The 26,998-nt window shown below is 36.3% G+C and overlaps 1 protein-coding gene across 1 annotated transcript; it reads right to left on the reverse strand.

Moving 5' to 3' along the window:
* Window positions 1–741: 741 nt before the first annotated feature.
* Window positions 742–26,914, reverse strand: LOC120634197. Its single transcript, XM_039904658.1, has 5 exons — window positions 26,420–26,914; window positions 5,452–5,846; window positions 4,320–4,487; window positions 3,624–3,759; window positions 742–2,188 (listed from the first exon to the last, which is right to left on the reverse strand). The coding sequence occupies exons 2-5, from the start codon at window positions 5,675–5,677 to the stop codon at window positions 2,053–2,055; spliced, it is 666 nt and encodes a 221-aa protein (XP_039760592.1). The 5' UTR covers window positions 5,678–5,846; window positions 26,420–26,914; the 3' UTR covers window positions 742–2,052.
* Between the last annotated feature and the right edge of the window lie 84 nt (window positions 26,915–26,998).

Raw genomic sequence — 26,998 nt, forward strand, 5'->3', positions numbered from 1 at the left:
TCATTAATGTATAAAGTACTAACAGTCGCGTAGACTTGTTTTTTTTTCAGGGATAAAAAGTAACGTTATGTCATTCTCTGACTCTTTAAGACCATCATCATACAGATGATACACTAAAAAATCATTTCCCTTTCGCTACCAGAAAGAAGGACAAACAAACCAACAATCACACTATCACATTTATAATTTTAAAGTATAAATTATAGTATGATGTCTTATTCTACAAATGTTGTTTATAAGTTAGTTATGACTTTATAACCCTGTCTAATAAAAGAACGGACTTTTTAATAAGTACAATATTAGAGATTGAAATATTAACGTAAGCTAACATTCAGCCTTGCCTACTTAACGAAGCCTTAAGTAAGATATTTACGTAAATTCAGCTTTAGTCGAATAACTCACGTTTTAAATTTAGCGCAACAATGATATACCTAAAAAATGGGTATAAGGGCAGTGGCGTGCACTTCATATATGCACAAAAGCGCTGCCACATTTTCACCGAACTGTGTTCCGTTCCGTACAGTCCCGTCGTGACCACGATCCATGCAACTGGGTCGAAATATCGACAAATCCAAAAATATTATCGTGGTATGTACCCGTTGAACTATATGCAAAAATGTCTTATTTTTCATAGACTTAGATATGACTTTAAAACCCCGTAGTATATATCTATATATTAAAATGGACGGACTTTAAAATAGTTACATTGTCAGAGATTCACATAAAATTCATAACGATAACTTAAGTATGAGAAGACAACATGTACGTAAAATCTTTTTGAGCTTCTCTCTTTGTAATTTTAATTATTATTGATGATAAATTTACCTCAAAAATTACGTTTACTAAAAAAATGTTGTACGGTAGTATTAGAGGAAGTAGAAACCTCGCCAATTGCTAAAAAAATCTTATTTTTCATAGTTATAACTTAATAACCTCGTATCGTAATATATGTATATAATAAAATGGACGGACTTTTAAATAGGTGCATTATTAGAGATTCAAATATTAACTTAAACTAACATTCAGCCTTACATACTTAACTTATATATACGTAAAATCTTTTGAGCTTATCTCAATTACCCTATTTGTGTTGAACTTGTGTGTGTTTCTTTATGACGCGTCGATTTTATACATTAAAAGTATTGGACAGTAGTAGTTTAATTGATGGCTTACATCCATCGCCTAAAGCAGTCTTATTTGAAACTATATATTGCCCTCGGCTTTGCTCGCGTCAGTATAGATTTGGTACTTTTCTATAGTGCAGTGAATAGTATAGTTGCCAACAATAAAACAAAAAAAATCCTTACCTTGGGAACCGTACTTTTTTCTAGGCGTTGTTAGAGGTACAAGTAAGGACTACATGTCCTTATTTGTAACCCTAACAACTTCTATGCAAATTTTTATGACTATCGGTTCAGCACATAAGGCGTGAAAGCGTAACAAACAAATAAACACATATTGACATTTCTAATATTCGTTAGGGACACTTGACGTCTTAAAATAAGGATAACAATACTGGAACTAGTGCAAGTCAACAGTATCAAACTAATACTGCTTTAAGCAATGGTAGTAAGCTCTCTATAGGCCTGAGGTCTACTTCATTCTCGTCCTATTTGTATTAGATAAGACGAGATAATGCGTAGACATAACTCTGTCGCGGTGCGGATTAAAAACCCCACTGGGTGCCTAAAAGCGCCATCTAATTACAATACCGGGAAACGGTATTGCCGCTAGATGGCACTCTAACGATTCCATACAAAACTTCCATGTGATCGAATAAGTAAACATAGATAGAAAATCTCACTCTGCAGGCTAATATGGGCAGGTGAGATTTTTCTCTCCGGGGAAAGGACACAATTTTATCCTCTCCCACAGCTTTATTAACTCACCGCGAAAGTGGAAATACGGGGGTAAACTTCTCTTATTCCCTGTTGCCGTGCTTTGGCAGATAGAAACATTAATTTTAGTCAGGGGATATAATCGGGGGATATCATTTTTGTCTCCTGCCCAAGCTAGGCTAGTCTTTATTAGTGAAAGACGAGATGCAATCGTTTAATATAACATTATAGCCCCGTTGACTTTTTCTTCGAGTGCTGGCGCGATGGTATCGGCGTCCCTGCCATCCGCCATCGCTATGAGGATGCAGACGTTGTTAACGAATGCCGATATACAAGCCGTCACGACTAACCTGTAAGTTAATGAAATTTTGTATATGTATCATCATTTCTTAAGTCTTGGAACGAATGATGAAAATATTGTATTTGTAAGACAACATTAATTAATTGGTCTATATAAACAAAAAGTGGATATATACAGTCGACTTACAAGAAATGGTCATAGTTTAGTGACATCTGCATATCGTCTGCGAGAGGTGCAGGGGTCATTTGTGGGATTAAGTATACGCTTTTAAAATATGATTCCTAAGGTAATTTTGGACCTGCCAATGCATAAGTTTAAAGAATGTGTTAACACATTTATTACAGCGAGGTAATTATACAATTCATGAATTTCTTAATGACAAGGTTGCTTGGAAGCATCCGGATCCGCTTTCATCTCTCACAAGATAGAAATATGAATTTTAAAATGTAAAATGTAAATTGTTGATATTGGAAAAGAGCAACTGCTGAGTTTCTTGCCAGCTTCTTCTCGGTAGAATATGCCTTCCGAACCGGTGGTAGAGTCACTACACACGGACAGACTTGACGTTTCAAAAGTGCTTATATTAAGGCCTACTTGAAATAAATGAATTTTTAATTTTTAATAGTTCTAGGGTTTATGCCCAATGGACAAAACGGGGCCCTATCGGTTTAAAAATAAGTGAAATGATGTCGGTAAAGAGCAACTGCTGAGCTTCTAGGCGGCTTCTTCAAAGTCGGTAAAAACTTGAACCTGACCTTTCAAAAAAAAGTGCGTATATTAAGACCACTTGAAATAAATTAATTTTAAATTTGAATAAGACTCTGTGAATTCTTCTCTGTCAATGTGTCAATCTGTCTGTCCTTGGTGTATCTCGTGAACCATGATAGCTAGGAGGTTGAAATTCTCACAGATGATCAGTAGCGTGCATAGAGGGTATGCACAGGGTATGCAGATGATATAAAATGAAGAAAATCTCCAGTACGAGTTACGAGTTAGTTAAACTGAAGCATAGGCATTGTAAGTTATTAAAAGCCTACCCTTAAGTGTTTATAAACATAAATACTTATAATATGCAGATAAACACCCAGACACTGAAAACTATTCATGTTCATCACACAAACATTCTTCCAGTTGTGGGAATCGAACCCCCGGCCTTGGACGCGGAAAGCAGGGTCACTGCCCACTGCGCCACTCGGCTGTCAGATGATGCATTTCTGTTGCCGAACAACAAATACTAAAAAAATAAAATAATTGCGGGGATTCTAATATAACAAACTATGTTATAGTGTATGTTCTTTTGTATTTATATATATTATATGTATATATGGATATATGTACTTGGCGGCAGAAATAAGCACGTTTCACCCTGACATTGGAAAATCCTCAGGTGATATCGTCGTTAAAGAGAACAATTGCTATATATTTATCCATCTTGAGTTTACTTTCATGAGTTTTCAAGGTCATTAAAAAAAAGTAGTTTTTACCAAAAAGAGAGTCCAAGATCAGCAGTAGAGTCGGACGACCACGTGTTCGCTAGATCTTCATCCGACATTACGTTGTGCTGCAATCGGAGGAAGAACTCCGTCAGCCAGACTGACATTGCCCCCATCGTAAATAATACTGAAAGTAACACATATCCATAAATATTGGATAAAATTAACAGGCGTTACTTTGCGGGATTCCATTACATACTATGATTTTTAAGCATAACTTTCTATAATCTGATAATCTGCGAAAATCAGAGAATCTGTACGGTGTGATTTATAATTTCTTTAATCTTTATAGTCCACGCCAAGCCGATCTTCGGCAATGTACGCACGTTTCGCTCTGACACCGGAGATGAGAAGAGATGTTAACTGATGAACAATTTCTAAGAAATTTCTTGCTGTGCAGAAAATTGTACATCATTTGTTTCCAGCAAAGTATAAAATCATCACAAGGCCTCTACCTATCCAGTTACAGAAATGCTAGGTACTACTACATACGAGTAGTGATAATATAGCTGGAGACTCTAGGTCCGTAACCTAACCAGGTCAATGGAGAAAATCTTCCGCCATCTGTTTTACCAAAGATACAAGTGACGATATGAATCGACATGGAGACTCAGTAACTTGGTCCTCAACCTTGCAAAGGTCAGTGCAGAAAATTTGTTTGAAGTAATGAATTAAAAAAAAACCTACTAATGGCGCAGTTGCATATGAGCAAAGGTTTCGGCGAGCATCGGTTCCTGGCGGCCGAGCCGAGCGCGGCGAGTACGCATGCGCCGCCGGACGCCGCCAACGCCACTGCCAGCTGCGCTGCTGTACCGCACCATGACCAACGTCGGGCAGGGTGCGTACCGGCTTTTACTGGAAAAGTTTAAAGTAATTCAAGCTAATGTGATATGTTTTTTTTATTTTTGTTTTGCCCTTGACTACAATCGCAAATTGATGAGATTGGACATTGATGTATATTGATGACATTTTGATAAATGATAGTGCAGTCTAAGATAGTAGCGAGCTAACCTGCAGGGGTTGTGGCAGTTAGGTTAAACCCATACCCATGGGTTTCTACGCGGCATTGTACTGAAACGCTAAAATCACTAAATCATAAATCACTTGGCGACAAATCCTTATTGTCACGGTGATAATTAGACGCGACCCAAGCTTCCCATCAGACCGTGAAGTGCCAAGTATTCTACCTACGTTTACTTATTTGATCGCGGGAAAGCTGCGACTTATATGGTATCAAACACAGAATTTAAAACTTAGAGTAGTGTTTCTCGAACAGGCGGTTAGTAACTTCATTCCATTTAGCAGTTGACAGTAATGGTCCTCTAATGTTCTAAACATTTACCATACAATAGGGAAAATGGGAAAAGTTTGTGAGCTGGCAACATTCCGCGGGTGTGCAGTGAGATGTGGGCGGGGCGTTTTCACTGTTTTTGGAATCCTAATTCAGTGCTTTATAATAAGTATTACGTGAGATAGTCGATAGTACAAGTTATAAGCATAGAACTAATATATATAATTTATCTGAATAAGTATGAATGATGTGCATGGCATCGAAACTAGCACGTTTATATAAAGTAAAAAAAGTAATACGTTTATTTTAACGTACGTGATAAGGATGAGTTTTAGTTATTGTTAATTTTAATTACTCATTGAATATGCTTACAAAGGGGTGTGAGCATCAAGAACAAAAAATTTAAGTTTACGATGGCAATAAGAACTTATTATATGTATTGTTTAACATTTGTTACATTTTATTGACAAAATAAAGAAATTTTCAAATAAAAAAAACAATCATTCAATTATTTAAAAAAAAACTTACCACTTAAATCATAATTTCTCCAGCCGTATGCAAAATTCAACTCTTTGCGTCCTTCGAATAGTCCAAAACTTATTCTACCCTCGGATTCCGTGGGATTGGATAGCCTTCTTGCCCTCGCATCGACCCAATGTGTGGTCCCCAGAGACGCAACTATCAGTGCTATGCATAAACACGACCCGAAGAAAGTCGCGAAAATCATGGACCGTTTAAACAAATTGAGCTTCATATTTTTTTCGTTACTCTCGATCTAATACTAGCTGTCACCGATAGATGGCGTTACGTCACATTTCACAGGCGTACGACTTTTTGCCGCGTTTTCTAGTGAACGCGCTTAAGTGGAGTCCATTGTTGATTTTCATATCATTGTTTTCATTCCCATGGTTAGTAAAGAAAATCTGAAACATAAAGAAAATTGGTGTTTACGATTGTGACTGCCATAGTCAAAGTCAAGGTGCATGTATAATTACTAGCGAGTAGCGGTGGTTTCACCCGCGATTAGGGTTCCCAGATCAAAAAATCTAAATTCCGGAGAAAATGCCGGAGACTTGATGAGATTTCCTGACTTTCTTATAAATTTAATATTAATGTTGATAAACATCGTGTTTATGAATAAACCAAGCAAATTTTAAATTTTTACCTGCGCGTGCGGACTTTATGACTTTGAACGAGACCGGGGGGAAGGGGTGAAGGGGTGAGGTGAGGGGAAGCGCCCTTCTTCTTTCCAAAAGGACTTGAAACAACTATTAGATACCTGCTATGGTGTTTAGGTTATGACTTCTATAAGGGGGGGTGAAGCAATCGAAAGCATATCGATATATAGCTACTCTAATCATAAAAAAATTGCAGAAAGACAGATCCAACTTTATTACTGCACTTGCAGGATTATAATTAAGATTTAAACGAAATAAAAATGGAATTAGCAAAAACACATCAAAAAGATTTACCGACATGCTCAACGAGGCGCAAAGATAAAGTGGCAATGGGTGGGCCACATAGCTCAGAGATATACCACATAACCGATGGAAGTTCGGGTCCCAAGGTGCTGGAATGGAAATCTAACACCGGTAAAGGCAGCGTTGGTAGACCTCCAACGACATAAAACAAGTCGCAAGGAGCCGCTGGATATGGATGTGCACTACTGCTGCAAATAAGTATTTTATAGGGAACTCCCTATAAAATACTTATTTGCAGCAGTATATGTTATAACAATGGTTACATGATGATGATAGATTGAAATTGGTTTAGATTACAATATCCTTCATATCACATAACCCTTAAATAATATTGGAAGAGAATTTGACACACTTTTTACTGACCACTCAAATAGGAAAACATTTAAGGAAACTTGTATTCACATGTCAGGAAATAGAAACGTGATAAACAAGCTTCAGAAGTAGGGCTTGCGCAAGTTTTTCTCATGTAAGTGGTACAGGTCTTTGACATTATATTAGAGTTGTTTAATCGCCTTATATGTTATAACAATTATTAGATATTTAAATAAAAAGTGTTAGGTATATATTCAAAGCGTAAAGCTGGAATTAATAATAAACTTATGAACACCACAGAGAAAAGTAACCTAATACAAACGTAAAAAAATATCAGTTCCCTGACCGTTTTTGGCTACAGTGGTCAATCACCAGGGAGATTTTGCAACTACGCGGGAGATATTATATATAGTTTACAATTGTGTGCACTCTCTTTTCCCCTTCTCATAGTTCGATGGGAATGGAGCTCACTCACGATCAGAGATCAGGCGCAGCCTAACGTGTTCTCCAAGGCACGTGAGTGAATCACCGATAATTTCAAGATAACGAACGCAGAACTTCTTCATCTGCAGTCGTAAATACTAACCACTAGACCAACGAGGCAGTTATTCTTATATAATGGAGCAAAGAGGTGGAAAGAAGGTACAATTGTTTGGGAAGTTGTGCGATAGGACAAGATGTTACAATTCTCACGTCAGCGATGAAATTTAATCGCCATTAGTGATTTACCTTGACGCGTTAATAAACATTTGTTTGGCAAGTTAGACGAATCGACATCCAATCGATCTCGTATTCGAGCGGTTGCAGTTGTTACACTATTCGTAATTACTTATTTTACATCACGTTTGCATGGGTAGGTAGGTACAACCAGCTCCTGCTTGAGTGTAGTAAGTTAGTAAGTCATCGGGCTTCTTACAATAATGATCAAATAGCCAACTCTCTAGATGCCGAATGAGGACGCCGCTTCCGCGAAACGACGAAAATGCAATCGTTACGTTTTTGAAATTTACGTTATGCAATTTCCAGGATGTCTCAGCCTGCTGTCATTCTTGTGATTCTTTCATTTACAAACCGATGAACGAGTCCAAAAACTGAATTGAATTGCATAATTACTTAATAAGGAACTGAGACTTTTTGTTTCAATGGTTAGGTATCGGTGTACCTAAAAACTATTAGTGCTATTTTTTGTCTCTTTAATAAATCCCCTTTTTTTTCTAGCCCAGGAACGTTATACAGAACTAATCGATTGTTTTTATCTTATCAATACATTACCATGCACCGGGCTACTAAAGGGTACGCTCTCAGAATGAACAGCATATGGCCGTAGACCATCTCGCTGGCCGAATGCGGATTAGATGCGGTAGACTTCACACGCCTTTGGAGAACACTACGGAGCATTTTCAGGCATCTCAGGCATCACGATGTTTGCCTTCATCGGTAAAGCAAGTAGCATTTTTAAAACGCACATAACTCCGGAAAACGAACTCAGACCCCCCCAAAAGGAAGCTGAAGTCTGAACAAGGTTATACGCGAACGAAGTCGCGAGGGACTGTTTACTGGGACAAGTTTTAGTATAGACATTATTGACTGAGAAATAATTACTGTGAGTTTTAGTCGTCCAGATTTCACAGTAATAATATTAAAATTAATTTAAATAAAAGCCAACACACATAAAGTTCAGGTGATGATGGCCACGCTTAACTATTATACAACAATTAATCTTAGATGTAGGTAATTATTACGCGCACTGCAATTAAAATTCATTACGTTTCCAAATTGTTTGAATCGTAAAATTCAAGTCATAACGACCATATTCGAGTCATTAGCCAATATTAGCTTTCAGAACTACGAAGAAGCGCATTGGGCTCAATCAACTTCTGCTCATAACTAAAAGTGACTGAGGGAACCAGAAAACCAATATACAATTACAAATTACAGATTCCGAAAAAAAACTTCGTTAAGGTAGTGTGTGTAGGTCAGGTAAATATTTTGATTTTGTTAAATATATGCTTCTATCAAACGTGTAATATAATGGTAAAATTTGTTAGCCAATATTTGCTAATAACTCGAATATCAAATTATATCGACTTCGTATATCAAATTTCTGCCCCTCAGTTGCTCGTGAGTACTGAATAAACCCCAAAACCATTTTACCACGCATCATTTTTATGCTTTTTGAAATAAAACTTAGAACTAAACTAATTAAGTACTAGTAAAATTTTGTCAAGAATGCTGGCTGCATTTTCGCGCTGAACAGCCAGGCTGATCCTTTGCGCTAAAAATTACCCAGTCTTTCTGCCACCAGATGAAGCAATCAACCGCGGTGTAATTTCAAATGCAGATTCTGAGTCAATTAAAGATCGATTTACACTGACTTTGTGAAAATCGAAATTATGTTCGAATGAATAATTTCCGCTAACATGTAGCCTGTATATAAGTCATTAGCCAATACTGGTTTATAGTACTTCGGAAACACATAACAGTGCAGTGAGCTCCATAAATTCCACGCTCATACTAAAGCGACTAATGAATGAACCACAAAACCAATATGCAATTTCAAACGCAAATTCCGTACCAATTAAAGATCCATTAACTCAAAGCGAAGGCACTACAAGAACGGGATTTAGTTCGGGCGAATAATTTCGCCGTTTTAATATATTATGCTTACTTGTTTATATTTGGGCGTAACATCATCGACCGATTCCGGCCCACTACAGACTGGGCACGAGTGTTCTCTCACTGGACGTATAATATAACTCTTTTTCTACAGGTGAAAACAATACTTTCTATGATGGTGTGACCTAGTTTCAGTTGCGTAAATCTGTCGATTGTGCTGGTTAACCCACGTTCACCAAAGTTTTTAGTAATTTTTGATAGAAATATGCGAAAACGTCTTGATCATACGACATACATCTAGTGACTACTAGATGTATGTCGTATGTATGTAAAGAATGTCGCTTAGGAATAGTTTATGAGGTTCTTTCATCTTAATAAAATCGGTAGAGCTCGATATACGAGCGAATTTGACATAAATGACATCTTACGGATGCTCACGAGAGCATTTTACTCTTTCAGTTTCAAGATTTAACCAAAACTGGAGGCTTACTGCCATCTTGAACGATGAGCAGTATATTTATTACTGTATTCTTATTTCAGGGCCCTTAAGAAATAATAATATGTCATATAAAACTATAATTTTAGAACAATACTTTCTGCAATGGTAGTTAGTATGAATTTATCACCTGTCAATTTTCTTTACTGATTCTTTGACTTAACAATAGCAGCACGGCCGCGAGAATTAATAAAATATACCGCAAAGAACTGGTTTTATCGAAGTCGTTAAGATCCGTGACATAGATCTCGCGGTTACCATCCTAGGCCTGCAAAATAATAGATGTATCGGAATTCTTTTGAATTAAAGACCGAACATAGTATTCATAAATTCTGTGGCTTTCACAACATGATTTTGTTCGGTTGCATAATTTTGCTTGCATTCATATGTAAATGTATACCAAGAATTGTCAAGGTCAGGCTCTCAATGAAATGATATTTCCACTTTAACCTCTAGTCTTTTAGTCTCCTCGATATTTGTTATATCTTTGGATCATCTATAGTTCAATATTGTCTTCTTCGATAGATCCATATTTTAATGCAACATAAATACAGCTAGTTCCAGGGACTTTTTTGAAAATCCCGCTGGTACCTTCGTTTTTCCGGCATAAGAAGTAGCCTATGTCATTGTCTAGGATGTAAGAAATATCTGTGCATATTTTCCCTCTGGAATTACTCTGTGGTTTTCCGGGATAAATAAATATATATCCTTTATTCATCTCCGGCATTCAAGCTATTTATTGCTAAAGATTTCATCAAGATTGTTGGACTGGCTGAGCCTAACATAGGTAACAAACACACACTTTCGCATATATTTTACTAGTACGGATGAGCAGCATCAATGACTTTTCAAGTTCGAGCTCTCAATGCGACTTTCAAATGACAAATCTGTCATTAGCATGGATATACGGTCCGGTTATCGTCATGAGAAATTAAACATGGCAGACAAAATAACATCATCATTCATTATTTAAACTGCTAAGTGGTGATTGCAATTTGCAATGAACTTAGAATAGGACCTTGATTGGTATTAATTGTTTTTTTTTTTATATTAATAGCGAGCGAATGTGTAAGTGGGTCACCTGATGTTAAATGATCATGAACATCTGCAGTACCAGAGGAGCCACCAATGCTTTGCTGACTGATTGACTTGATGGCTGAATTGATAGGTCGAATTTGTCCACATTATGTTCTTATTATTTGTCACATTATTAGTCGGTCCAATGATTAGTTTTTTATTTCGTAAATCAATAGCGTCATACAAATAGCTACCAAAGATATTGTTTCCAAGGTCGAATTTGACGTGTAAGTAGTAATGAGTAGATACTAATGAATACTAAACTGAATATTATTGTTTCAAAATTTTTTTTTAAATTGAGACCAACTGTGATCTTAAAACCATATAATCATCATCATTATCATTATGCTGTGCATAAAAAACTAAATGAGTATGAGAATGAGAAATATTAAAGCCCGGCCAAGTTTTTCGTAGGCTCTTCTTAGACCAGGGCGCGTTAGGTACCCTTCTAGTTCCAGCTTTAGGTTAAGGAATGTGGTAATCATTATAACCTCGCAAAAATATAGCCATACTGCATATTTGAATGCTTTGTAAAAACTTGTGATAAGACCGACGTGCATTTAAATTATGGAATTTTTATTTATGTGGAATTTTATTGTGCCATTTCTGATTTCCGAAGTATGGCAGTTATATTAAACCTATTCTCCAAATAGGTTCCTACACAGCATCGTACCGGAACGTTAAATTGGTTAATTCCTTGGCTGCACGTCTTTGTCTATAAGATGTTAACTAGCCACCGCCAAAGCTTTCGAAGTCCCATTAGACAACGTAAGTACTTGGAAAGAAATATTTCTTAGTTTACAATTATTCACTCCATTGCTCCTCGTAAGTTTCGTATCCAGTGTTCCTGCGATATAAATCTGTGCACAAAAAAAAGGTACCTACTTATACTGAGAAATTTGAATAACACATAGGTTACTATAATGATCATGGAAACTTGATGTTCAATCAAAGAGGGATTGACTTTTTATCCCGCAAAACCTTAAGAATTTCCAGGCTCCTTGTACAGTCAATACTTCACAAGATATAACTTCATGGAAAATCTAAACAAGGAAGTACATTCTATTATCGCAATAGCAAATACCATGCATTCGAATTATGTGAACAAGATACCAGTTATGCATGATATTTTTTTGCGAAAGAATCTATTTCGATTCCTACAAATGCATGCAATACACTCTTCACAATTATGTTATATAACAACTTCCATATGTTAATTATTATAATGTTTATTTTTGTATCTCTATCTCCTGAATCAGAATCTTATGTATATAAATTGTTTCCAAGGCATCACGTTAATTATTTAGACTCTATTTCTACTATTAGCTAACTACTAATAATAATTAGCCTAGGCCTAGCGGCCCTATCGAGCAAGCCCTAATCTATGCACTGCATGTATTTAGTGTCATAAAGCATTAAGTTCAAGGTTTACTGCTATCTACTGAGAAATTCTGTCCTCGATTTATAGTCATATTCAGCGGCACTGCTGTGGATGTATAGGCATTATTTGGATATTATTTAAACCCGTGTGCCCAAGCTCGGAATGTGGATGGCCCATCATGAAATTAACGCAAAACTGAATTGATAATACTATCTTTCCAGTGCAAAAAGATTATTAAAAACGGTTTACAATAGTACGGAGTATAGAATTGTCAAAAATGATCATCCTCTCTCCGAAGGAAACTGGTTGAATTCCAGGATAGAAAGTATCTAGCGTCGTGCCTCGTGTAGTATAAAATAAGATTGCATTTCATCATCATCATCATCATCAGCCTATCTCAGTCCACTGCTGGACTAAGGCCTCTTCATTTGCACGCCATCTCGGTTTATTGCTGGTTAGCTGCATCCAGTTCTTCCCTACTGCCTTTACAATATCATCTCTCCATCGAGCTGGTGGTCGGCCAATGCTTCTGTGTCCAGTACGCGGTTGCCAATCCAGAATCACTCGGCTCCACCGCCCGTCCTCCCTTCGACATATGTGACCCGCCCAGTTCCATTTCAGGGCCGCTGCTCTTTGAACGATGTCAGTGATTCCAGTTCGGTTTCTGATCTCTACGTTGGGAATCTTATCTAATAGAGACAAACCTAACATCGCTCTTTCCATTGCCCGCTGAGCCACTTTGAGCCGGTGCACAACCTTCTTTGTAAGGGTCCATGTCTCTGCTCATAGTGGGTAGGACACACTGGTCGAACACTTTGCGCTTTAAACATAAAGGCATGTCTCCCTTAAGGACGTCTGAGAGTTTCCTAAAGATTGCATTTGGTTTGTGTCAAAAATATCCTGGGAAAATGTTCGGTGGTATATATTTGATGAAATAAAACAATTAACCTTGTATAAGTTCAAAACTTTTCCCCCACGTAACGGTCAGTTAGCGGCGCGTTACGCTCGGCCCAACACACCGACCGTATGTCATGTGCGCATTATGTGTATGCATAATTACATGCTTTGGGTATTAATACGTGAGGTTCTAGCGTATAGCACAGCGAAAAGTATGCATGTGTGAGTGTTCACGTCATTTATTATGCATTATTGTAGTCGTGTATTTGAATCAGCGAATTCCAGTGGAGTGGAGGAGCGGTCGTTATCTTAAGAGATCTTTTTTGTTACTGATGTTATGAGATCTTGATGCAGAGATTTACTTTTGTAAAATTATAGTATTGACGTTTAAAACAGTAAACGATAGCTATTGAGTGTTGCCGTCACTTATTACGGACGCACTAATCGTATGGGTCTCAGCAGTCAGCACAGCTTTTATGGCAGGAGATATTCTTCCTCACTGGGAAAGGACAAAATGTTTATCTTCTCCCACAGTTTTATCCACTATCCGAGCATGGCCGCACGGGTAACCTTCTCTTTTACCCTATTGCCGATCTTTGGCAGGAGAACAAGTTTTCATTCCTTGTTATCGGGGGTTAAAATTTTTGTCCCCTGCGCCGTGTAAAGGCTTGTAATTCGATCTGTCATAAAAGAAGAACCTTAGTAAGACTCAGTCGAGAGCACAAAAGATCCTGGAGGGTCGAAGTGCATCCGCTGAAGCGGGCCTCATTACAAGATAGATAGACAGAAGACTCAGTCTTCTTATATCTTAGAGAGACTTGTAAATGGTAATTATTTGTCTAAACTATTTTAACTGCCCCATATGACAATCTACTTTTTTTATAACTTTCCAACAAGTTGCAAACTCGTCGTCTACCTACAAACGCATATTTTGATAGCGTCAGTTGTCAACTTATCGCATATTTTGCATGGAAGGGCCGCCGCTTAGCAACTGTTGGAAAAGTTAGTAAATCTGATGTCGGTATCGTTACACACTCAATTTATAAGGCTGCCAAAATTTACTCATATATGTGAATGAAGTTCTAAGTCATTAATAGTTCGCGATACATCTTCTGCTTTACCGGGAGGTTTAACACACGTAGTACATATGATTTTAGTACGTAAAATACAGAAAAAACATTACACATTTAAAATTGCAAACATTATTTCTGTAGCGCAATCGAGTAAATGTTTACAAAACATACATAGGCTACCCAGTCCCCACGTAACAACCACTGAACGTAGGTACGGTTGAGCGCACACCACCGTATGACATGTATATACAATGCATAATTACGTATGTGTGGAGGCGTCGTGAAGGTCACAGTTTTGTATTAAAAAGTTTGGTGTTCTGGAAAACAATACGCGGATACGTGGGTACGTTCAGTACACATGTTTTGACTTTCTCTAGCCCAAGGCAGAACACGTACGGAACCTTTATTTCGGTTTACATCAAACGAAATTGGTATTTCTTGGATTGTTATTTAATAGCTGTTGCAAAGTGCCGCAAATCTTTTGAGGCGTTTAAAAATCCCACGGGATTCGTTGGGTGCCGAAAATAAAAGAATCCTTTTTGCGTCGATCGGATAAAAATATACTTAACCATTGATCGGTTACAATTATTTTATCCGGCGATCTGACAAAAGTATCCTTTAATGCCGCGATCAAGGCGAAATTTCTCCAAGATCGGCGTAGCTTGAAACTAAATCAAAGATTTTTAAAATCTCTGGCACCGTTACTAGGGTACTTAACCTTCTGAAGTACATTCGAAATTTCTCTAAGATCGGCGTAGCTTGAAACTAAATCAAAGATTTTTAAAATCTCTGGCACCGTTACTAGGGTACTTAAGGATGCAATCTACATTTGAGCCGAAACTCATCAAGATTGGTTCGGAAGTGGAGCCAAGCATAGGTAATAAACAAAAAAATAAAGAAAGGGTCACAATTTTACATTTATAATTTTTTTTTGCCACTACAAGTTAGCCCTTGACTGCAATCTCACTTAGTGGTAAGTGATGATGCAGTCTAAGATGGTAGCGGGCTAACTTGTTAGGGAGTATGGTAATTATACCCCAAATCGGTGGGTGGTAAACAGCCACGGCCAAAGCCAGACTAGACCAGAGAATATTCAGAAATCATAAAATTCCAAATTGCCCTGCCAAAGGAGTTGAAGCCGGGACCTCCCGAATTCACAGCGCTCACCGTTGCGCCAGGGAGGTCGTCATACAATATTAGAATGGATTGGATTTGTACCTGTATTCATTGGATTCAGTTGGCCTCCCAAACCAATGAGCTGTTTTTTTTTACAAACACATAACATAGTTATGTCGCAAGTAATATAAAACCACAACAACCTAAATAAATATTGGGAAAACGTAAACGAGCACAATAGGTGACCACCAATAAAAATTCTGTGAACGGTTAAAGAGTAATTCGTGGCTACAAAAACGGACGCAACACCAGGTTAATGCTAACAATAACCGTTAACTCGAATAGTAAAATATTATGGTTTTGAGAAGCATTATCCAGTTATTGCGGGCAATGTTCACCGAAATGGTCTTCCCGGTGCTGAACAGTTAATTGCGCAATACCGTCGTAATCCCTCAGTGGCCACAGACAAGTTTCTTACAGTAAATGCCAGTGATATTTTAAACGTAATCCGGATTTATAATAACCATAAAAAATAAACCGTATTGATTTTTTAGTCTTCTTTTAAGCTATTAAAATCTTCTAGAAATATAAACACCCAAACACTGAAAAAAAAATTCTGTTCATCACCCATTTTCCAGTTGTGGGAATCGAACTCACAGCCTTGGACACAGAAAGCAGGGTCGCTGTGTCACCACTCACTGTGCCAATCCGCCGTCATATGTGTGGGCTCCAATGTGGAGTTATATATATATGTTTAGATATAAGGTAGTAATGTTGCAATAATAAGTACATTTTAAGGGGTCCGTACCCAAAAGATAAAACAAGCCGCTATTACTAAGAATCCACTGTCCGTCCGTCTGTCAACAGGCTGTATCTAATGAACCGTGATAGACGGTTAAAATTTTTACAGATGAAAAATTTGTTGCCAAAAAAAAAATTAAGTAAATATTTAAGGGAGCTCCATACAACAGACATCGCAGTTTTATAGATAATGGTAAGGTTCAAATTCCTTCGTTTGCGCGAATCCGACTTGCACTTGACCGGTTTTTCATTAAGTTAAACTGATACTAAAAATTCCACTCCAAAACTTACCTATAAACAATATTATCTATTTTTAAAAATATTAGGTGCTTACAATTTTAATAAGAGCATGGGAATTCTTCTTTTACTTTGCACCTGAATTTTGAGTTCCTTATTCGACTACGGAACTCCAAAAAACGCGAGTCTTCAATTTGTTACATTGAGAAATCAACGTTTTTAAATCACTAAGCGTACATCGTACACGGTCACGGCCATTGATTAAGTGCTGTATATACATATGTAGGTAACGAAGCTAATCAGTAACAAACGAGCGGTTAAAATTGAACTGTACCGATACATAATTGTTAACTGTTAACTAACCGTTAACCTACGGATGATAATTGATGGCTGCACGTTGATTTGCAAGATATAATCAACGCATTCGTGATAAAAAAATCAACTAACCTTCAGATAGATTTTTGTAGGGTTATCCAAAAATCTGCTTTCACGATTTGAATTCCGCCTAAATTATAGCAAAGAATTTCTTCGAGTGCCTCCCAATTTGGAGGGTTATAGATAGTGATATACATAAATACAGATAGTAGCACGGATCGATATATTTTAGTGCTAGCAAATATTTTTACAGCGCTTTTTTGTCTTGTGAAAGCATGCATTTTTAGTTGCAGACATACGTTCAAATTAGGAGGCACTCAAATAAATTCTTGGCTGCAATTGAGGCAGGATTTCTAAACCAGGTTAACAAAATCGAGTAGGAAAAAGACAATATATGCTATAGCGGAAAATGATAACTGTTCCTTCAGCCTAAGATTAACAGTCGTGCTCCTTAATTATTTAAAGCTATTTTATTAAAACAACATACAAGAATAAGGGTTACTAGAAAACGATCCTTAAACGTCGAAGCACCGTCAATCGAGTCCCACCAAGTGATAGATACCAAGAACAAGTAATTTTAATTCAGCGTTGCACTAATAAGAAATCGTTATATATCGAAAGAAAAATCATATAAACTTAACGTTTAATATATATTCGATCTATATGTAATCTGTTGATAAGTTGCTAAGATAGATATTTTATAAAAAATGGACATAGATGTACACAGGTGAACAAAACATCAAGTAAGATTCAGCATAATATATCGTAGATATTGGAATAACAAGAAACCAGGCATCAGCGTTCATCCAACAGCTAAAAAAAACCAGCAACATCCTCAGGTCAAACTCCAGTCTAGCGTAAAGACGAACGCACTTACTTCATTTGTATGTCATAACTTAAAGTACCTATGGCATTATTAGGCTATCGATGACATTCATCTTTTACAATCACAATTTTGTAATAGTTGTTCAGACGTCGTGAAACATAAACTGGTTTTATTTAACTATTGCAAATGACTTGGTTTAATTTCTTAACACTCTAACTGTAGCCAACCTTATAAGTAAGGCATTGAGCTGACAATTCTGGACGTGTGTCTTTAATTGGCCCCACAAATCTCCAAAGAAAACAGTTATACGGAATGCAGAAACCTTTTTTAATAAATCATTCAGAAATAAAATAAAAGGTCTTCCTTTAATAGTCCTGAGAACCCTATTGGAGAACATTGAAAGAACCAAAAAGCGAGATTCAAAAGCATTAGCAATTAATATGTAAAACAGACCTAGAATCCCTGGAGGCTTTAGAGACAAAGCTAAGGATGTCCATTTAAAAGAAAGTCTGCTGGGACCTCAAGTGAAATTCTAAGTATCAGCGACCAATAAATATGTATACGGCATACCATGCCTACAACCATTGTATTCCATCGTACATCGCATAAAAGAAATCATAATATAAATTGCTACGGGCGAAAATTGGACTTTCGAATCTAATAGAAGCGTGGCGATCATTAGAATCGCCCGGAACGCAAAAACGCCGAAATTACGAGTTTTCTCTTCACGTAATTTCCATGAGACCGCTGAGGTCAGAATGGTTAACAAGGTGATTTGATAATATTCACGTTTTACTGCTGTACTTACACTGGTATTTGGGCTGGTATTGGTGGTGTTTACCAAAGTAATGATGATGAAAATAAAATATTCAAGTTAAAATCTTATTTCTATCCTTTCAGTTCTTCAATGGGTTTAAAAAATAAATAAATAACAAATTATTACTTTTCCCACCTTTTAGTACTTTTATATAAATTTTTCCTTTATTCACATAAAAGACACTCACATTACATTTAATTTTTGATTTTAGATTTTTAGTTTTTTCTTTTTTTTAGTATTTCATGTTTATTAATTTCATAATTTTTGATTTTGTTTATTATTTACCTCTTTGATGATTTTGTATTTCTCGATGTAAATAAGTTTGTTTAAATGAAAAATATCTTTTGTTTGTTTATATATTATATTCTTTGTTATTGTTTTTTTTATGATTATTTTGTTATTGTTTAGTTGCGAGGATTCAGTGACGACGAAGATAATGGGGCTGGCTGAAAACCAGTGCTGCGCGTTTTAGTTTGCAGCTATACTGAGCCAGCTCCTTTGTCACACATTTTTTTTTTTTTTTAAATTTTTATACTTAAACAATTATTTTATTTCACAAATGTAACATTTTACACAAATGTGTGACAATAAATACGATTTTTCTTTCTTTCTTTCTTTCTTTAAAACTCTCTCTTGTTTTCCCCATTATTATTGGAACTTATATCTGGTACGGGCACATACAACAGGTCAAATTGGGAAAGATGCTATCTCTATTTTTATACCAGTCAGTTTAGTTAAGAATTAGAGTACAACTTAGTACGACGCGACTAATACGGGAATATAACGCGGAGTACGGGTAGCTATTACTTCCATTCTTTGTGCTATTAATACTATCTACTGCGATAACCAACCCGGCTGCCTTTCTTGGTGACCCTGGGCAAACCATCCCGTTGTTGGGAGAGGCCTGTAGGTTAGCAGAGGACTGTCATGGGCTATTGATGATTGATGAACTAGCACCGTTGATGTTGTATGAAAAGATAAAAATGTGGACACGGCTTTAGGAATTCAAGATTGACTTAAGAATTGTAAATTCAACGTCTCCTGAGTATGCTCCGGTGTCGGAGCGAAACGTGCGTAGAGAGTACATTGCCGAAGATCTGTTTGGTGTGGGGTGTTAAGATTGAAAAAGTTAATAAACTACACCGTACAGATTCTCCAGCTATTCGTGGAGCATAGCAAATTAAACCTGGAATTCCATTAAGTAACCTTAAGTTAAAGAAATAGGCATACTTACTGTAGCTTCACAATATATTTATAACAATATAGTATTTGTAAGACAACATATTAGTATTTATAAACAAAAAGTGGACATAAACAGTCGACTTACAAGAAATGGTCATAAATTAGTGTCATCTGCGTATCGTCTGCGTAAGGTACAGGGATCATTTGTGGGATTGAGTATACGCTTTTATAATATTTTTATTCCTAAGGTGATTTTGGACCTGCCAATGCACAAGTTTAAAGAATTTGTTAAAACACACTTATTACAGCGAGGTTACTATACAATTGATGAATTTTTTAATGACAAGGTTGCTTGGAAGCTTCCGGCTCCGCTTTTAGCTCACACAAGATAGAAAAATGAATGTTAAAATGCAAAATGTAAATTTTTGATGTTGGAAAAGAGCAACTGCTGAGTTTCTTGCCGGCTTCTTCTCGGTAGAATCTGCTTTCCGAACCGGTGGTAGAATCACTACAAACAGACAGACTTGACGTTTCAAAAGTGCTTATATTAGGCCTACTTGAAATAAATAAATTTTAAATTTTGAATTTTTTTTTTAACGCCTGCTTGCATCCAATAGAATTCAAGATGTTAAAACAACCAGTTATAAATAAAGACACTTTCGACGGGCGTGAAGAAACCAGTTAAGCGCGGAGATAAACTGAGCCACCCCATTGTTATGGTAACTATTTGATGAGAGACAATAGACATTTTACAAGACGCAACGTCGTAGGAACATTTCTGGGCTTCTTCTTCTAGCTTCAAAATTATTTAAAAATTATAATTTATAATGAAGGTTCAGAGTCCCTAGCCATAGTTAATTGAGCGTGCTTAACATCTGTCACATTGAGTTGCCAAATTTGTCGTTTTAGCGTCCGTATAAAATTACAAGTTTACGTTAACTTGGATGTGACGTCATTAAATAAGGGGATCAAATCATTTTATAGTTAGTCTCTAACTCACAATGACTAATGTATTCCATATTTATTCATCTTATCGCAGTATTGGACGGCCGATTGGTGCAGTGGGCAGCGATCCTGCTTTCTGAGTCCTAGGCCGAGGGTTCGATTCCCACAACTGGAAAATGTTGTGTGATGAACATGAATGTTTTCCAGTGTCTGGATGTGTATCTGTATTTTATAAGTATTTATGTATATCTATATATATAAAACGCTTCAAAAACTCAAAAAGTTCTGCACCGTATTACACCTGCAAGTATTGTTTGTATCAATTTTTTGCATCAGTCACATATCCGCGACTGTGAAACTACGGTTTTTTTAACGATCGATGTACCAGTGACCGCGCCATCTGCCGAAAGCGAGAAAAACACTCGCTGACATATTATGTAATGTATTGCAATAAAAATGTGCCAAGGCGAGGCGTGGCAGGATACAACTAGTTATTCATAAAAATAATTCATCAGTCATTTCAGTACCCATAACACAAGCTACGCTTACTTTGGGGCTAGATGGCGATGTGTACTGTCGTAGTATATTTATTTATTTTATTTCCGATCTATCAAGTTTTGCAGCATTTTGTTCGTAACTGAAATACGGTGTAGTTCCTGAGTATTCAAAGAGATGGCACTAATTTATTTGTGATAGAATTTGTGTACAATATTATACGTACATATTCCTTTATGCATAACGATACGTAACAGACAATTAACATTTGGAGAGTATTAAGAAATATATTTTAGGAAAATCCGCTTTGAGACAAATATGTAGGTATGTATTTTAAACTTTTTTATTTACACTACCTTCACAGTTCTTCTAAAACACGATACGCTCATTTAGCTGCAACAAAAAAGCATCCTCCGTAACCTCACTACTGTCAGTTTTCAGGTAAACTAACGCCTCCACGTTAGCGTAAATCTGTTATTTTATATGAAGTAGCAAAAGTCAATTTACTTTACTCCTACGTTCGTTGACTTGATCTGTTACACTAGGGTCACCGGAGATAGAAGTTGACTTCACAAAGTAAAATAGTAATACTAAGCATATTAGCATAACTATTATGATAATTAAGCTTAATTTATACTCCGCGAAAAGCAGGAGAATCTGTATGGTGTAATTTATAATTTCTTCAATCCTTATACTCCACACCAAACAAATCTTAGGCAATGTACCCTCTACGCACGTTACGCACCGATACCTGAGCATCCTCAGATGTTGACTTTACAATGAATAATTGTTAAGTATTGTTGTATATTAGCATAACGTATAATCGACTATACATCTGCCTACTTCTTTGAAAAGTATGAATAACTATTCGATGAATCTTATTTCCGTGATATAATGAGGGAACTTTGTCCAAAACAAGTGAACAATGGTGTAGAACAAAGAGTCGGTACCAAGTACCTACTTATATACGTAACACTATTATGAAACTGAATTCAATGAAACACGAGTTTTGGATGGTAAAAACTGATTGTTTGATCTTGAATAGTGTAATGGTATCGAAATAGTTATTTGTAAGAATTTCGTACTACTACAGTTTTAGCAATCGAGCCTAATCTTTCATTCGAGATATGTACGATAAATGCGAAAGTGTCTGCTTGTTTGTTAACTAGGCGTCTTCATATCAAGCCATTACCGGCCTACTAAGAACACGGGTCTCCCGCAGTGAGAAGGGCCGTAGTCGACCATGTTGGCCCAGTACGGATTGGCGGACAACACACCTTTGAGAACATTATAGAGAACTCTCAGGCATGCAGGTTTCCTCACGATGTTTTCCTTCACCAAGTAAGCTTGAAGCAAGTGATATTTCAATATCTTAATATATAAATAGAACTGACACCACAATAGATATAAACAACTTAAAATATATAGTACTAGGCTCTCATAGCATAACGAGTACAATCAAGCAATTAACTCGAGATGTAAATTTTTTACTTGTTTCGTTTAAAGTGAGCTCACGAGCAATTTCACTCATCACTTTCTAGAGGTGACTTTATTATTAATAATACGTAACGAAACCGCGTCGTAGGTTTTAGTGATTATGTTCGACTACGGACAAGTGAACGAGAAGATTACCAGTACAAAATATAACCATTTTAAGGTTTTTTCAAGGAACTCTCATTACCAGGCGGCAGCACGGTATTATGTTTTGTATATTATTTTATAACAAATTACCAAATGAAATCTTTGAGAAGAAATCTATGTCTAAATTCCCTATCCCTAATCCCTAATAATATTATAAATATCAATGTAAGTTTGTTTGTTACACTTTCACGCAAATACTACTTAACCGATCCTCATGAAACTTTGTACACATAGTCTTGGAAGTGTTAGAAGTAATATAGTATACTTTTTATTCCGACATTAAGCTCTCCTTTGGGAGAGGGGATGAAAGTGTTTAACGATTTTACACCATAACTCTGAAAAATTATAACCGATTTAAATAATTATTTTTGTACTATAGAGGTTATAATATGTGTTTAATTTGCCAACTTTGTCAAGATCTGATGAATATGGTTGGAGCTAGAGGACAGATCCCCTCAGCAGACAGCAGCAAGCCTCATTTAAGGCTTAGCGATACTGAATACTGAACATTTTTTTTAGAACTACAACTAAATTGATTGCCTCATCATAAAACAAAATCAAACGCTACGAAGTCGCGGGCAATAGCTAGTAGTAATATATTGCAATATCACGAAAGGTGTGCTAATTTGCAAGCTTTCGTCTTTCTTATGCGTCTTGAACACACAAATCACTGTCTAAACAATAGACATTTAAATAATGCAACATGCACCTAATGTTGTTCTAATTTTAACATGAACACTCTCTGAGGCAACCGTTTTCGAACGATACGTATGTAATAACTTCGCACACCATCCCACACCATCTCTAATCTTTAATCTCCCTCAGCATCAACTAAACTCAAATTAAATCCTTAAATCATGTAATATTAATTTGTATTTGTAGTTGTTATTTGTAACGTGCGGTATGTATTTATAAGCTCACTGGTGCTTATACCTGTTACAAAAATATTGAATAGATGACTTTATACGACATAAAATAAAGATCTCATTGCAATGCTGTAATTTGAGTGGAATCGATGTGTAGCCATCAAGTACTTTATTAGAACAAAACGACTAGTAGCGTTGTCGTTCGTAAAAATGTTTGCTAGGAACGGTCAATATTTAAAAACAAAAACCGTAAGATAGTTAATGCGCGGTTTTTTGTGTTAGCGTTGACTGGGGTGATTGACCGTTCGCATTCGTTCTCGAACTTAACCAGAGAAGCGGACAGGGCACACTGGCGCGTACCATAAAATATTGTTTTCGATTCAACTATAAAATATTGAAATTTGTATTTAGACTTGACAGCATGCAACGTATGAATAAACCCTAAGATGGTTAGTCTAATAACTACATTAGCTTATTCGGGTTGGCAACTTGGTTATAATAATAAACTAGAAATTGTTGCTTTGGCAGTTAAGATTACGAAGATGAATGCAGGCAAATACGGTCACACCTAATAATTAACTATGCAGCTAAAGTTACGAAGGAATCCAATACCTATAAAGAACTTGCTTTAATTTTTATAACTACCTAAATAAAATTGCAATTTTGGTTTTTCTTTGGTTCATCTTAGGATTCACATAGTGCAATGAATATATTATAGCACCCCAAAGTACTGAACAGTAAAAAATAAAAAAAATCAAACACATGCCACCTGATGTGACTAGACAGACACCCGATTGTGTCCGATTGTGACGGCGAGTACATCACTCAACTTCGGTTTTCCGACGATGTAGTCATAATGGCAGAGATTCGGGAGACCTCGGATGGGCAGCGTTCGGGAAACTTCGTGACATCTTCTCGTCCAAAATCCCGCAGTGCCTAAAGACTAAAGTCTTCGAACAGTGCGCGTTGCCAGTGATGACTTACGGATCAGAGACATGGGTGCTAACTATGGGCCTCATAAGGCTCAGAGCCATTTAGCGGGCGATGGAGAAGAGCTATGTTAGGAGTATCTCTACGTGATCAAATCAGAAATGAGGAGATCCGTAGAAGAACTAGAGTTACCGACATAGCTCAGCGAGTCGCGAAGCTGAAGTGGCAATGGGCGGGGCACATAGCTCGAAGAACCGATGGAGGTTAGGGGCTTAAGGTGCTCGAATGGCGACCCCGCACCGGAAAACGCAGCGTAGGTCGGCCCCCAACGAGGTGGACAGATGACATCAGGCGAGTAGCTGGGAGCCACTGGAGGCAAGCTGCCCAGGACAGTGTTTTGTGGAACTCCCTACAAAAGACCTATGTCCAGCTGTGGACATCAATTGGTTGAGATGATGATGATGATGATGATAGTTAAGTATCCAAATATATATTTTTATTTCTTTTCATAAGTGAATTCATACACATAGGCTTGTATGCTATTTTGTATTTTATCTGGTTTACTCTGTAACTACTTCATATTATATCTTATTTTCCTAACTGGTGTGTAAATATTTTTATGTTATCTTTTTAATGACCAGTTCCAAGTAAGATACCTGTGAGAGAGTGCACCGATGAGGCAATGAAGACATTGTCTGGCGTTGAGAGATCTTCGCAAGAGATTTTTCTATTTTGTAAACAAAGGCTGCATTTAAACTGACAATTGGATAAAAACTGGCTGGTATCTGGTTAAAAGATGCCTGCGACAATGCAATTGAAATAACTGAGAGCAGTAATATTTTGATAAAAGTAAATATATTTTTTAAGCTTAAAGAATGATTATAAAAGTAAAAATAAAATGTAAATAGTAGCTCAACCCAAACATTATTATATGTGTCTGTTCGTGGGTTAAGAAAACTTAGCTAGAAGTAATGACCTTTGATTGGAATATGTAGTGCAATTTGGGGTCAATGATCGCAAATGTTGTATTTAAAATAGATAAATTTTATACATGTTGTACCTTTCCCTTGCACGTTACAGTAACAGCTGTATTTGTTACATTCTTATTAAATGCCTGCCAAAAAAATTACATTTACTAGATAGCTTGTAATTTTTTGCAATATCTCAAGTTAGCATAGATATCCTTATCCATAGTACATTAATGTACATAAATAAATATATTTTATTCTCACAATTTTTACTAATGTTACTGGAATGTTTCTATTAATTGTATTATAAATTTTAGACTGCCTATTAAAATAACACCATGAAATTCCACAAAATTGCACTTACTATTTGGTTCAGTGCTCATGACACTGTCACACTATTACACATTTGTGGAAACTCACAAAGCAGTACTTTGTGAACTCTGTTGGCACATAACTAAGTTGATATTCACCATTGGAGAAGTATTGTGCGTAAATGCTTTAAATCCATATCTTTAATAAGAAAAGTCTTAGGCCCAGCTGTTTGTAGGCTGAGGATAATGGTATAATTATGACTAAACGTGTATAAGATCAAAGACAAAACCAACAGAAAAATATCAAACCAACAAGGCAGTTGGAATTTATATCTTAATAAAATTAAGCTTGCATAATTCTTACATTTTAAAAACTACCATAACCCTTCCAAGTTCGGTGGTACCAGCGCAGACGGATTCGTCACTTAACATAAGATGAGATCAGAATTGAACATTACCTTGTTGCGATTCAAAAAAACAAGTAACTAGGTAGACATCTCTGTGTAAAAAATATTTTCAAACTTAATTATCAAACCTATATTACCTTCAAACAAATGTTTATTGAATTAAATGTGCATTCGAATTTTGAGGCTCCTTATACAAGTCATTTATTTACTAACAAACAGAAAAAAATAGTCAACCTTCTCACTTACCTGTCAATTTAAGTTTAAAATCACACGGCCTTGTTTCGGAGTCAGAACAGGATGTAAAAACTTTATTTTTTCACTTACGCCCCTGTATTCAACTTTCGTTTATATTATTTTATAACGTACGTAACGTACTGAGGTTTGCTTGAATATTTTTTTATGTAAAATATTAACACAATTTCACTCAACTGGAAAACACCTTGCGTTTTTTACAACTTTCGTGGCACACGCGAATACAGAATGCAAGACGACAAACAACTGTGACCTGTCACTGATTTGTCAGTGTCAACTGTCAGCATCGACAGTTTTTCCCTCCTATTTTTCTATAGGGTTGCCAAACACATTTAGAATTACCCAATTTTTTTTTATCGACTATAAATAACAAAATTAGTGTAATTCACTATTTTTTCTGCGACAAATATATTATTACTAGCTTTTAGGCATAAAACTAAGAGGAGTTTTCAATACGCTCTCCATATGCGGATACGAGATGATCACTTCACAAAACACAATTATTTCTAAGAAAAGCAATTTTAAAATTAGGCTCGGAATAAAAAAAAAACATTTTTAGTGATTAAATTCTAT

Source organism: Pararge aegeria, chromosome 23 (genome assembly GCF_905163445.1).
Source record: "Pararge aegeria chromosome 23, ilParAegt1.1, whole genome shotgun sequence".
NCBI lineage: Eukaryota > Metazoa > Arthropoda > Insecta > Lepidoptera > Nymphalidae > Pararge > Pararge aegeria.